The sequence below is a fragment of the Mustela putorius genome, unplaced genomic scaffold, assembly GCF_011764305.1.
Source record: "Mustela putorius furo isolate JIRA1106 unplaced genomic scaffold, ASM1176430v1.1 tig00000127_pilon_pilon_pilon, whole genome shotgun sequence".
NCBI classification, from domain to species: Eukaryota; Metazoa; Chordata; class Mammalia; order Carnivora; family Mustelidae; genus Mustela; species Mustela putorius.
Genome location: NW_025421288.1, coordinates 3,812,266 through 3,827,456, shown reverse-complemented (window position 1 = coordinate 3,827,456; position 15,191 = coordinate 3,812,266). Strand labels below are relative to the sequence as shown.

Genomic DNA, 15,191 nt, shown 5'->3' with positions numbered 1-15,191 from the left:
TGGCATAGAGAGTGGAAAGCTTAGGAGGTTGAGATATTCTGCACTGATCATAGCCCTGTTAATCATTAACAGCGTGCTCAGAGATCATGCCAGGTCTCCTCTCTGGACCCTTCTATTTATACACTGAAATGAGGTGAATTCCAGGGTCCTTCTAGGTGTAAAAATTCATTTTGTAATTCTAGGAATGCAGATTCTTTTGAAAGACTGTGTCATCTGGGGGAGGGGTCAGTAAACTTTCTATAAGATGCAAGACAAATATTTTAATTCTCTGTCACACTCAGTTTCACTATTGTAGCATGAAGGCAGGCATAGATCATATGTAAATGTATAAGCATGGCTGTATTCCAATAAAATTTTTTTTATAAAAATAGGCCATGGGCTGTATTTGGCCCTTAGACTATAGTTTCCTGACCCTTGGTTTAGAGAAAAGGCTTTGAAATCAGACTGCCTAATGTTTAAAACTTGCTTTCTACCACGGACTAGTTGTGTGATCTTATACAGTTACTCAGTTTCTTCATGCCTTAATTTTATCATCTGTGGAGTAGTAATAATCATAGCATCTGTGTCATGTAGTTACATGCAAAGCAGTGGACAGTGCCTGGCCCCTAGTAAGCATTCCATAAATATAAATTATTATTATTTGAGGAAACCAGACTCTAAATCATGGCCTCAAGGATCTTCTCCTAGGAACTTCACATTACCTGGGTGCTGAACCAGTCCCGGTTCTCCTCTCTGCTCATTTTCATTGGTATATGGCTCATTTGGGTAACATATGTCATCCAGGCACTTTCAAGAAACCTTTCAGAGAATAAAAGGAGGAGGTGATGACTCCTTGGGGTGTTTCAGTTCCTATCACTGGGCTCGTACAACTGCTGGCAGATCTGGTTGAGCATTAGAGGAAATGAAAGGGAAGGAGAGATTCCAATAAAATGGTGGTCCTTTGTTTCCCTCTTTGGAAGCTCTTTGTATATAGAGATGACACACTAGGCTATGATCACTTGACCAGACTTGCAGCCCAATGTATGGGAGCAGTGACCCCAAAGTTCACTGCAGCATTGGCCCAAGGATCAAAAGATACCTAGGATATGCAAAGTGAGTGAAATTTTGGCTTTGTCATCAGAGAGAACTGGATTCAAGTTCTGGTTTGGCACTGCCACTGGCCCTTACCTGCTCTGTAACCTTGACAAATGATTTAATCTCCCTGAGCTTCAGCTCTCTTAGCAGAAAAATGATGGTGCTCTCTACATTACAGGAATGTGCAAGGATTACATCAAATAGGATAATGCAGATAAATCCTTTATCCAAGTGCCTGATGCATAGTAGCTGTCAATATCCTCATTATTATGTAGGGTTTAGAATAATAATGTAAAAGAATGGGTGAGGAATAAATTGTAAAGTTGAAGAGAACTCTTTAGTCATTTTGGTTTTGGGAAAATCTCTTGTCTTAAAATAACTATTAAAAATTCCTGTCCTTCCATTATGGAAGGATTTTGGTGTCCAGCTGGATTGCAATTCAAAAGAACTTGGGGGTCAGATGGAACTCTGTAATTGGGAATTAAACATGTGGAAAGAAAAGGGCAAGATTAGGTAAATCTTTTTCTAAGGAACTTTTCTTATTCAATCAATTCAACTTCAAAAAAAATATTTTCATGGAAATATGTCAGTTACAGAGAATGGGGCCTGTTGTCCCAATCTTCTGATAATCCCAAACAGCTCAGATAAGGAACATAAGAGGATCATTTAGGTTGCAGGAATAAAATATTCTTGCTTTCTTACTTGACCCCATATATGAGCAGTATGGTTCCGAAGATTCCATAGAAAGGGCCTAACATAATGAAATGGCGGATGTAAAAGCTGCTGATCCAGGCAATGTCCTGCAGAGAGAATGACTGACAGTTAAATGCCCTGGAAACAATTTCATTTCCCCTTCACCGGGCTAAGGCTAAGTCTTATGCCTTTTTAGTCAAGGAAGCCACATCTGAAGGGACTAAGCATTTTCATATCCCCCTTTCTATCTTATCTAGCTTTAGAGGATAAGTCAAGTTACTCACTTCCCAACACCTTTGGAAGTACATCAATTGTATGGATTTTATGTTGAAATACAGAGGCACGAAGAGGGGGATCCCAACTGAAAAAGAACAACAGCAAAAAAATATGGTAAGTAAATGAGTAGAATATGACCCCAGTGCAAGACAGCAGGAGTCTACCTTCTTAACATGTCACTTCTGGAACCTTGCCCCTGAGAAGCAATGCAAAGTGGAGAACCACAGCCACATCCTGGGCTCCATGGGGCTCTTTGAGTCTCTGAGGCTGAAACAAGGATTTAGTTCAAGCTCTCTCAAGAAGACTAAGGAAGCTTTGAAGATTTGCATCATTCTTGATAGAGACATCCTAGAAAATCTTCTATTCTGAACTCTCATGCTTTCTCAAGGTACATGGAATCCTTCAGTTTACCACAATCATTGGGATTGGGCCCTGTCACAATATGTCAAGGTGGTAGAAATAAAGAAGCAATATTCATTTTCTGACCAGATGGTTATTTACCTTCTTCTCCCCCAGGAGCAGTGAGGCTGCCTAGAGTACAGTCTGATGGAGTCTCTCTGAGTTTTGACAACTCTGTCTTTGATCAGACTTTAGTTAAAGCCTTCTTTGTTGACTAGATCTCACCATTGGCTTCTAGACTCTCAAATACAAACGTTTAGTACAAATGATTTTTTAAAAAAATTTTAAAATTTATTTATTTTCAGCATAACAGTATCATTATTTTTTCACCACACCCAGTGCTCCATGCAATCCGTGCCCTCTATAATACCGACCACCTGGTACCCCGACCTCCCACCCCCTCGCCACTTCAAACCCCTCAGATTATTTTTCAGAGTCCATAGTCTCTCACGATTCACCTCCCCTTCCAATTTACCCCAACCCTCTCTAACTCCCCATGTACAAATGATTTTGTCTATACCTCACACTGAGAGACTTGAACATCAGGAGCAGAGTTTCTTACTTTTTTTTTTTTTTTTTGGAGCAGAGTTTCTAACAGTGCAAGGCCACACCTTTGGGATGATCCCAGACCCTTATGGTTATGGTTCTGCCTGAGAAAGTTCAGTACCACCAAAAGAATTTACTGTTTGTTCAAGCCAAAGCTGATTATAGGCATCAGACCTTCCTTTTCTTAGAGTATATCTGTTAGAAAACTTACAATTATAAAATCCTTTCTCTGTCTCTTTGAAACAGATTTCCTACAACCCAGAAAAGTCTTTCTCAAGGACCTGGGAGTCATACCTTTAAATATAATTGTCCAGGATAGGCCCTGTCTCCCAGTATCTCTGTAGGGAGGGGGAAGTGGGACCCTAAGCACCAGGACCCTAAGCAGATACAGATGGCCTAATCACACTGACCAACTTTCTCTCCTCTCAATTCCTCTTGGTAATTTCCTTTAGCACACATTTCCCAGTGGTGGAAGGGGGCAGCAGTGGGAATTGACATTTTTGGTTAATATTGGTTGACCAAAAAGCCAATAGACATTTTTGTCTATGTCCTATTGGGGAAACATTACTTCTGGTAGAGAACCACTGATCTACAGGAAATGTTTGGAACCTTCCATGATTTTGTCTTATTTCTCAAATGTGTAATGAGCATATTTTGGGGTTCTATGAAAACTTTCTTTGTTAACTGCCATGAATTTGATTTTGGTTAAGAACAAATAATTTTTAATTCTCTCAAAGAACAAGCTCCCAGTTTTGTTATCTGTTTTTTTTTTTAATTTCTATATCATTGATTTCTGGTTTAATCTTTATTATTTCTCTTCTCCGGCTGAATTTAGGTTTTATTTGATGTTCTTTTTCCAGTTCCTTCAGATGTAAGGTTAGGTTGTGTATTTGAGATCTTTCTTGTTTGTTGAAAAAGGCTTGTATTGCTATATACTTCCATCTTAGGACCATCTTTGCTGTATCCCAAAGGTTCTGAACTGTTACATTTTCATTTTTATTTGTTTCCATGTATTTTTTAAAATTCATCTTTAATTTTCTGTTTGACCCCTTCATTCTTTAGTAAGATGCTCTTTAACTTCCATGTATTTGTGTTCCTTCTAATTTTTTTCTGGTGATTGAAATCAAGAAATCGATCCCCTTTACAATTGCACCAAAACACATAAGATACCTAGGAATAAACCTAACCGAAGAAACAAAGAATATGTACTCTGAAAACTACAGAACACCTATGAAAGAAATTGAAGAAGACACAAAGAAATGGAAAAAACATCCCATGCTCATGGATTGGAAGAACAAATATTATTAAAATGTCCGTGCTTCCCAGAGAAATCTGTACATTCAACACAATCCCTACGAAACACCATTGACATTTTTCACAGAGTTGGAATGAATAGTCCTAAAGTTTGTATGGAATCAGAAAAGATCCTGAGTCACTAGGGGAATGTTGGAATAGAAAACCAAAGCTGAAGACATCACAATTCTGGACTTCAAGCTCTATTACAAAGCTATAATTAAGAAAGTATGGTACTGGCACAAAAACAGACAAATAGATCATAGAACAGAATAGAGAACCCTGAAGTGGACCTCACCTCTATGGTCAACTAATCTTTGACAAAGCAGGAAAGAATATCCAATGGAAAAAGGACAGCCTCTCCAATAAATGGTGTTGGGAAAATTGGACAGCCATATACTATGCAGAAGAATGAAACTAGATGACTTTCTTACAGCAAACACAAGAATAAACTGAAAATGGGTGAAATATCTAAATATGAGACAGGAATCCATCAAAATCTTAGAAAAGAACATAGGTAGCAACTTCTTCGACCTTGGCTATAGCAGCTTCTTGCTAGACATGTCTCCAAAGGAAAGGAAACAAGACAAAAATGAACTATTGGGACTTAATCGAAATAAAATATTTTGGCATATCAAAGGAAGTAGTCAACAAAACTAGAAAGCAACGTACAGAATGGGAGAAGATATTTGCAAATGACATATCAGATAAAGGGCTAGCATCAAAGATCCATAAAGAACTTATCAAACTCAATGCCCAAAAAACCAAACAATCCAATTAAGAAATTGGCAGAAAACATGAACAGATATTTCTCCAAAGAAGACATCCAAATGGCCAACAGACCCATGAAAAAATGCTCCATATTCCTTGGCATCAGGGAAATACAAATCAAAACTGCAATGAGATACCACCTCACACTAGTCAGAATGGCTAAAATTAACAAGACAGGAAACAGCAGATGTTGGCAAGGATGTGGAGAAAGGGTAACCCTATTATACTGTTGGTGGGAATGCAAGCTGATACAGCCACTCTGGAAAACAGTATGAAGTTTCCCCAAGAAATTAGAAATAGATCTAGTTATGACCCAGCAATTGCACTACTATGTATTTACCTCAAAGATAAAAATGTAGTGATCCAAAGGGGCACCTGTACCCCAATGTTTACAGCAGCAATGTCCACAATGGCCAAATTATGGAAAAAGCCCAGATGTCCATCAACAGATAAATGGACAAAGAAGATATGATATAGATGAGAATATTACTCAGCTATCAAAAAGAATGAACTCCTGCAATTTACAATGACATTGGTGGAACTAGAAGTATTGTGCTAAGTTAAATAAGTCAGTCAGAGAAAGACAACTACTATATGATTTCATTTATATGTAGAATTGAATAAACAAAACAGATGAACATAGGGGAAGGGAAGAAAAAATACAATAAAATGAAAATTGGGAGGGAAGCAAACCAGAAGAGACACTGAACTCTAGGAAAAAAACTGAAGGTTGCTGGAGGGGAGGTGGTGGGTGGAAGGGATATTTGGGTGATGGGCATTAAGGAAGGTACTTGATGTAATAAGAATTGGGTCTTATATGCAACTGATGAATCACTAAATTCTAACTCTGAGACTTAAAAAAAATTCAAAGCATTTTGCTTATGATTTTTTATTAGTATCAGAATTATTTAGTTATTGTCTTTCAAGCCTGAATCCACATTCATATCTAATAATATATATATGCATATACACATATGTATGTATATATATATATATATATTTGTATGTACCTGTGATTTTTGCTTATATTGGGTGCAGCTATCATAAAGGATTTCCAGTGACTTGTGTTTATAAAGTGGGAGTTCAAACATTTGCAGGATTAGTGAGCTTCAAAAGTTGAATAGACATGCCAACCATTCTCCACTGAGAAACTGGACAAAGTACTATGTCTTCAGAGTTATGCTTTTCTTGAATGCTTTTTGATGTTGATGACACTAGCTTAGAAATTAAAAACCCTTTATCTTACAAAATACACTTTGAATGAGGGAAGGTTTTAAGCATCTTTACAGTTGATTGTTTCAAATATTGGCTTTATGTAAAAAAATAAGCATACTAATTTTAGGCTGTTTCTAGTAGAATAGTTTAAATATTCTACTACTAAATAAATTTTGTTGCTTGGACCATTTTAAGTACTACTTTAACAATAAAATAGATACTGACATATATCTACATGTCTCTGTCCACCAAAATATCTTCTATAGCTGTAAGTAGGTCATGGGAATAACCATCTCTCTTTTACACAGAAGTTTAACAGGTGCCTTTTATTCCAGAGATTCTATATTTTCTGGCTGCACTCTGTCAGTCCTTTGGTATTCTTTTCCTATCTCTTTTTCTTCCCTATCCAAATACCACTATTCTTTTCTTCTTGAAAGATGTTTAGTCTTTCAAGGATGAGAGTACCAGATGCAAAATCTCTTGGTTGGTATCCTGAGTTCCATCTCTCTTGAAGCATCCCCTGAGATGCACAAAAAAAATGTCTATTTGCTTTTCCATTTTCCTTTTCAGAGTTTTGCCCCAGGAAACCCTAGATAAGACATGCTGTTCTTCCCAGTCATAAGAGGACATGAGCTTGTCTGTGAGAGTGCAACAGTCAAGCTGTCTGGCTTGACCTGATGGGATGGTAAAGAAAGTGGCTTCAAGGAAACTCACCCATGTGGAAACTCACCCATGTAGAAATACAGGTGCTGCTTTTCATAGTCAATGAATTTGATTTTCTTCTTGCCATACTGAATGGAGAGAGAATAAAACTAAAATAAGAGACAAGACTTCTGGTCATTACACTCAAGGACAATGCCCTCTGTGTGTGTGTATGTGTGTGTGTGTGTGTGTGTCTAAAATCTCTGTAGAAAGAACCATCTGGTCAGTTTTTTGGCTATCAAACTTAAAGTACTAGAAGATCCAGAACTGTAATAAGAGGAAATATTGAGGCAAATTTTTGCTTTAATTAAATATGGGCAATTCTTGCATTTGACTACAGGGATTGTGATTAACAAAAATTTCCAGGTGATGGATATCGGGGAGGTTATGTGCTATGGCAAATGCTGTGAGTTGTGTAAGACTGATGAATCACAGACCTGTACCCCTGAAACAGATAATTCCTCATATGTTAATAAAAAAACCCACAACAATTAATGTTAAAAAATTTCCCAAGGAAGTCATTTTGAAACTTTTTGTCCTTAAATGGAGTGGAGTGGTGATCAGAAGGAATATTTCTGATGAATTTTCCTAGCTCATCTTAACTATGGTGTTTAGAATTTTGCTTGAAGCCAGTCTCTATCTCCATCCATTCATCCAACAGATATTTATCAAGTGGTCATGTGATAAAAGATATAGTCATGGCACCTCTTATCTGTTCCATCTTTCCTCCTTTATGTTCTCATCATGGATTTAAAACTGTAATTTACTATTTCTAAAGCATAATGATATTATGTACATCTTTTTGGGGGGGGTGGGGGTAATGAGAGGAAGAGGGAAAATCTTAATCAGGGACCATGCCCACTGAAGAGCCTGAAGTGGGGCTTGATCTCACAACTCTGAGATCACGATCCAAAATCAAGAGTCAGATGCTTAACTGAGTGAGCTACCCAGGTGTCCCTACATACAATTTTTAAAAAAAGATTTTATTTATTTATTTGACAGAGAGATCACATGTAGGCAGAGAGACAGGCAGAGAGAGAGGGGGAAGGAAGCAGGCTTCCTGCTGAGCAGAGAGCCTGATGCGGGGCTCAATCCCAGGATCCTGAGATCATGACCTTAGCTGAAGACAGAGGCTTTAATCCACTGAGCCACCCAGGTGCCCCCCCACATATAATCTTAATACTGTAAATTTTATTCATTTTCTAGTAGTTTCCTTAATTTAGCCTGTGCTCAGCACACAAGGACAGCAAATACCCTGAGGGGAAGTGTAGAGGTAATGGTTTTGTCTCCAATACCTAGTAAACATACAATATATCTTTAGTTGAAAAAATGAATGAATGAATAAATGAATAAATGAAAATTTACATCTCTATATTTTTTTCTATAGTTCACTTTGTCACAACACTTTGGGCAACATTTGATTCTCCCCCCCTTTCTGTTGATATCTTTCCTCCTACATATAAACTTTTTTTTGTATTTGGATAGCAGGGTTGACTCTTGCTTCTTTACTGTCATAGATAAGAAATATCATGGTGATAATGTTATAAGAGCTATTTGAAGTTACTCCCAAACCTCCAGATATTTAAGTAGTGAGCAGGTGGAAAATTCCTGGGAGATGGCACACCTAGATGGAGACTGATTTTGAGTATCACTCCAAAAGAGGGCTCTATGTCTTTCAGAACATGAACATATGTAGAAAGTTTGGCAGTAAAATGAGAAGGAAGGGAAAGTTCAAAGCTCTTCAGAACCATTTTTTATGTAAGACAACTGAATTTTAGAGTTTAAATAATTTTAAGCAATGCCTTAGGCAGTAGCTTTGAAATTATATCACATAGAACTATAAGGTCTAGGGACATGTCCCAAGAGCAGCTGTAAATCTTGGAGTGGTGAGCTCCATCATTTGTAAAGAGGTAGCATGTGTATTGAAAAGAGGTAGCATGTGTATTGAACACATAGTCCTAAGGAAGGTACTTCTGGAGAGGGTCATCATGCTTCATAAAATTCAGTAAGACAAATCCTTGCTCTGTGGGGATGATTAGAGAAATCAGTGTCAAAAAACTAATGATGTGTTTTATGGTGACTAACATAACACAATTAAAAAAAAGAGAGAAATAAGTGTCACTTTTTTTTTTTTTTTTGCTGTGAAGTGTGTAAACCAGGTGATTCACAGACCTGTACCCCTGGGGATAAAAATATATGTTTATAAAAAATAAAAAAATTAATAAAAAAAATAATAAGTGTCACATTTTTGATGATGAGTATAGGAGTCCACAACCATCACAGAAGTCCAGCTTGGTTGTAGCCATTGTCAAAAGCAACTGATTCATGATCACACTCAGAGACCTTTTTTTTTTTTTTTTTTTTTTTTTTTTTAAAATCTAGTCAAAAATCTGGTTCTTAATGCACTTGGAGAAGGTTGGGTCTTCCAAAGCTGGGAAAACTCACTTTCAAAAAGTTGCACGATTTTTCTTTAGATACTGCCAAGTGTAGGCAACTTACAGAGCTATAAACTCCTAAATTCTTTTAAGCAATAGAAGCCTCTTTCTAAGTACCTGGCTCTCAGGATGTATCATTTCCCTTGGAGGAGAAATACCTTTCTTTGATTATCCTTGTACCTTTTCTTTCTTTCTTTCTTTCTTTATTTGTTTTTTTTCTAAAAATTTTTTTTCCTAAAAATTTTGGTAGAAGTCCTTCACATGATGATTTTAAGTTGAGGTTAAGAAAAAAAAAACACAAAAAACCAGCAACTGAGAAATTCTGGAATTGACGTTTCCCCTCCTTTTCCTTGTTTAAGAAGTCCAAATTAGTGGTGAGATCTCTCAGTGTCTTACAAAGCATTTGGGCTGTTCATGTATAAATGAACCAAATAAATACAAACTAAAAATACCAGCATAACCTTTTCTAACTGAGCTAGAATTAGTTGAGATATCTAGTTATTCAGGTATTTGTGATTTAATGCTTACTGAATGTACCAACATGTTTTCTCTAAATGAATGTCTCCATATCCTTATTAAACTTTAGAGTCATTGTCAACCTTAGTCACCTGGTTTCATTATCTAACATTATCTTGTGTCACCTCAGAGGTAATGATGGCCATTGGGCAGGGATCTGTCTGTCACCAGGATTGCTCAAGCAGGGTGATGAGTTATCATTTTTCCTGTTATAGGAGGTTGGTTGGATGTCTTCCCGGTCATAGAATCACATGCTCTACATCTCTCTCTATTCATACAACCCCAGTTTCATTATTTCATGTCTCTGTCCTGGGCTTAAAAGAAGGAGACATGCTCTGAGAATGTGCTTGAAGTGGGAACCTCCCACTTGATTTTTCCTGGACAAGATCATAGCTGTTTCCAGGAACCACTTCCAGGAACATTTCTCATATGCTTGGGAATTCTAAACCTACCTTGACAGGTTGTAAATCTCCAACCAGGAAAAGTGGGCCCACATCAATATCTGGGTCTTTGGGGTAGATGTTTGTTTTTACATGATGTTGGAAGTGTTGGTTATTCCACCATTTTGCTGAGAGGCCCTGAGGAGAAGAGACAGTTTATTAGTGGTGAGATTTCTCTTCTGAAATGTCCTTTGTCAGAGTTTCCTGAATGCATCTCTAAAGTCAAAGACATCTGCGCTTCTTGACTTGCCTCAGGCCATAGAATGACTCATTGGACAAAAGCTTTCAAAACCTACAAACAAATAACTATGTGGTCCAGGAGCACAAGTTCAGACTAACACAATTCCTGATTATGAAATTTCATAAAAACCTGTGGCAATGAAATTTTTTTCCATCCCTCTTTCTTTAGGGGGGGCTCCTCATTTGAAAAAATTCTAAAGGTGGGTGGGGCAGAGAGTATTCTTATTTTAGAAATAAAGAAAACTCAGCTGTAAAATTTTAATTAGTTTTGGGGAAGCACAATGGTGCTGGGAATCCTGCTTTAATGAGTATTTCAAAGAACCATGGATCTGTAATGTTTTCTTAGGGGGGCTTGACTCAGAAGATTGATGTTCAGGCTTCAGTGCTCTCATATAAAAATAAAGAATTGATGTCAAGTTCAAATAATCTCTGATTAAGTTGTTTGTGATTTTCTCTCAATTACAGTCTGAACGTTTTTACAGAGCTAAGATTTGGAAGTTCATCGATGTGGTTTCATGTCCTGGATGTATAAATACTGTTGTGCGGTTTGGGTAATTTTCATTCTCTTTGAGGCTCTAGTCCATCTTCAGTAAATGTAATATAATGACATTTACCTCCATTAGTTTTTTTGGGGAGATATGAGATGATATATGTAAATTGTTGGTACATTGAGATCTTCAATTTCTCTTCTTTCCATTACATTAATCACTACAGAAGAATAAAGAGCATTTGTTTTTTTATTGAATTTTTGACCTCTTTCAGTAACTGGCTTATATGTATTTTATATCTTTACTATTCAATATAGTAGCCAGGACCACATGCTGGTCAAATTAAGATTTGACCGGTCAAATTAAGATTTGCTGTATGTGTATAATATTAGATTTTGAGGCTCAGGATGAAAAAAGGAGTCTAAATACCATATTAATGATTTTTCTATTGATTACATATTGAATGATAATGTTTTGAATACATATAAGTGGGGTAATATAGGTACCTTTTAAAATTTGGCTATTAGAAAATTTAAAGTGATTGGTGTCATTTTAATGTGGCTTACATTATATTTCTGTTGGACTATGCTGGTCTAGACACTGACATACCATGTAGAAGGGGAGGGGTATGCTTGAAAATCTGCAAGTGTTAACATTGTCTTTCCATAGTCCTTGGAGAAGAGCCCTCTCTTAGCAAACTTTTCCTGACCCCATCAATCAGGAGAGATACTCTCTTTTCACCTCTAACACCCCCTACCATTCTTAGAGTAAAATCTCTCTTCTTTCATCCCCGTATCTCTCCCCTGAATCTCACGCTTGAAAGGGCAGTCACTTTCCAAACATTTCCTTTTTTCTGGCTCATGATATGTCAAACTCAATGTGTACTCATCAATTTTTATTCCCTCTTCTGGGGCTCCATTGAACTCTGCATTATCCCATCAAACTGATGTGGGAAACAGAGGCAGAAGAAAAATTATTAAATTTCCTTACCCACTGACAAACCCTTGGAAAAGGCAGAGTGACATTCCTCTAGGGACTCAATTACCTCCACCTGGAGGATTTGCTAAGGGCAAATGGCAATCCTAGCCTGACCCACCCCAACCTCTACCAGGCTCCTGAAGTCTACTTTAACAATTCTTTTGAAAACTTTATCTCTAAACACTCCAAGATAGTCTTGACAATCATTCCCAAGCATATGGCCCATTGAAACACATCTAAAGGGTCTCATGACAAAGGTTTTATTACCAATAATGAACAACCTTTTTCCCAATAATAGCCCCTAAAGGTCCTGGAAACCTTGCTTCCAAAATTCCTTAAAGACTTACGCTATCCCTGAACCCCTCCCAACTTACAAGTATATAATGGACCACTGCTCACAGTCCCAGGGCTTTAATAAACCACCATTTTGCACCAAAAGTGTCTCAAGAATTCTTTCTTGCATTGACTCCGGACCCCACCCCACCAAACTTCACTTATATTCTAAAACTCCATCAAAACAGCATACCACTCACTCACTCTTAGAGCTGTGCATTTTTACTGACCCATTCATTATCCATTTTGAAGTAGATCCTATGCACCAGACACTGAGTCAAACATTGGAATACAAAGTCAGACATGATAAAATGGGGTTCCCTCATTTATGAAACATACAACCTTAATAGGAGCAATAAACACACAAGGACACTGTAATAAGCAGTGATTCACTTTCTTAATTAAGTCTTCTGAGAGCCAACATTTTGGACTTTTCCATCAGCTGACTGTAACTTTACAGTCAATGACTATATGTGGAAACTGATAATAGGAGAGACAAGTTTTGATTCATGATAGGTTGGGTAGTAGATCTTGACAGCTCAAGTTTCTGTAGCTTAGAACAATGGTCAGAATAATTGTGAGTGGAATCTAAAGTAGCTAGCTCTACCCTTACCCCTGGGTCTGGAAGTCACAGTTACTGATCCATGGGGATGTGAAGATTATTAGCTGCATGCAAATAGGCTGCCCCATACCAAATGTCATCTAGAAACTACCCTAAAAGTCATTTCTCATTTCCAAGTGAGGTCCTTTCTCCGTGCAGTATAAGGAATCCAAGCCTTGGCCTGAAGCCATTTTTTGGCTTGAATTCAAATCCCTGCTACTGGATGTGTGTGGCCTTGGGCAAAATCCTCATCTGTGAAATAGGTAAGAAGAGGATTACAGGAAATAGCATGCTTGACTCCTCCCTCCCAAATTATTTTCAGATGTAGTCATAGAAACAGGATAGGCCAGTTTCAAGGTAAGTCTTAGTATCAAATATTTTGTCTCTTTGTTCTTATAATATACTTGATTCTTATAGTTTTCAAACTGTGCATACTGGGTGTTGGGGGAGGGGAGTTGAAAGATACACCACAGGGGGTCGATTTGGATTTTGGCATTGCACAAAAATCCAAAATGTGTTTTGGAAAAAGATATTTTGCAGTGTGTTTTCACAAGGGTTTTTTTATTGCTATGAAGACCAGGCATACACATTTGCTTAGTGCAGTAAGTGAAAAAAAAATCCCTCCCCCCACCAAAAAAAACCCAAAACAAAACCCAACTAAGTGTCTGTGCTTTTCCAGGAGGAGGGTAAATTGACATGAAATCAAGTTTTAAAAAACTTAAAGTTGTGATGTATGTAAAGGCCTATTTAGCCAAAGCGGTCCCACCTCAGTTGAACAGCCATTTTGTTGTTTCTGCAGTAAAACTTAAATTGACACTGCCCCCCACCACCCAGGGGAATTTACTTAAAAGCAAGTCCGGGAAACCAATCCCAGGTAACAAAGCCCAAATACAAGGGTGGGTCAGGTCAGGTAGAGATAACAGCCCTAATGCAGAGTTGAGTCCGGTCAGGTGGAGACATCCAATCAGTAAAGTGGGCATACTGTCTCCCAAGCTACCAAGGAGTGTGGGCCTCGCCTTTTGGGTGCCAATTCTTTTTTGTTGTTGTTGTTGTTGTTGTTTTTTTTTGGGTGCCAATTCTCACTAAGGTGTTAGGCTAGTTCAAATGTTTACTATGGGGTGAATTGTAGTTCAATTGGCCACCGGTCTGTGACCTAGCATGACTGTACTGCTTTCTCTGTGTATTGGCTACCTGTGTGTGGCCAGGCTCAACCACATGGCCTTTGTTCTATAAACGTTAGTCTGTGAGGCAGGGCGGGGTCATGCTCTCTGTAAGAGGCATGGCGCTGGCTGGTCGGTTTGATTCTCGATGCTTGGCGCGAAATAAAGCTTTGCTTGACCTTCGCTTTGTATCAGTCTTGCTCCTTTAATCACGGACCCATTATGGGGGGACCCAACATTGGGAACCCAACAATGTACGTAGAAGGTGAAGTTGTTGCTGCTTATATTATAATTTTCTTTGTTATCTCCCTCCTGCCTGCCTATCCTTCCTGTATAGTTTTCTCTCCTGCACAGAGTGAAGCCTATATTTATTTTTCTCAAAATTCACTTCCTGGTTTTGTGGGCAAAACAGCAGAGTATACTCGATTTGCTTTTTAGAGCATTTCCCATTTACTTACTTCGCTCATGAGTCATCAAGGTTATATTCACTTAAACTAGTGCAAACTTGTTCCTGGCAACACAATTTACAGAGAGAGAGTAGTGTAAGAATTTGGACCAATGGGAAAGCAGTGACTTTTTAAAAGCACCAGAGAGGATGGAGCTTGAAATATTGCATATACTAGCACTGAGTCAACTGTCAATTATCTTCAGGCTACATGAGTCCCTCTTTTCCTCTGACTTCCTCAAAACAGAGAGAGTTGGAGAGCCCATTACTTAGTTCTCACAAGGACAGAAGAAATGATCTTTGCTTTTATTCTGTGGTAAAGATTCTGAATGGATGCAGAAATATTTTGTCAATCCAGCACTGGTGGATAGAAGGCAGAGCAGTGTATCTGTAGGAATTTTCCAGTTAAATGAGACTTGGCACATAAAATGACAGTATATTTTTCATTCTAACCAATTTGAGTAACAGACATAATTCTAATATGAATCTAGATCCAAGTCTGTGCTATTTAATCTACTTAAACTTAGTTTGCTCAACCATAAAGAGGGTTGATAAGGCTGTGATTTTAAGTGTCTTCCCATTCAAT

General features: G+C 37.8%; 1 protein-coding gene across 1 annotated transcript in view; it reads right to left on the bottom strand.

The window, feature by feature from the left end:
- The window catches only part of LOC101682584 (fatty acid desaturase 2-like protein FADS2B), a 36,686-nt gene that overhangs the window by 5,391 nt on the left and 16,104 nt on the right, over window positions 1–15,191 (bottom strand). The window contains exons 5-9 of the mRNA XM_004777565.3: window positions 10,373–10,498; window positions 6,998–7,058; window positions 2,052–2,128; window positions 1,777–1,874; window positions 702–798 (exon numbers count right to left, since the gene is read on the bottom strand). Coding sequence (XP_004777622.1) covers window positions 702–798; window positions 1,777–1,874; window positions 2,052–2,128; window positions 6,998–7,058; window positions 10,373–10,498 — 459 coding nt within the window. The remainder of the gene's footprint in view (window positions 1–701; window positions 799–1,776; window positions 1,875–2,051; window positions 2,129–6,997; window positions 7,059–10,372; window positions 10,499–15,191) is intronic.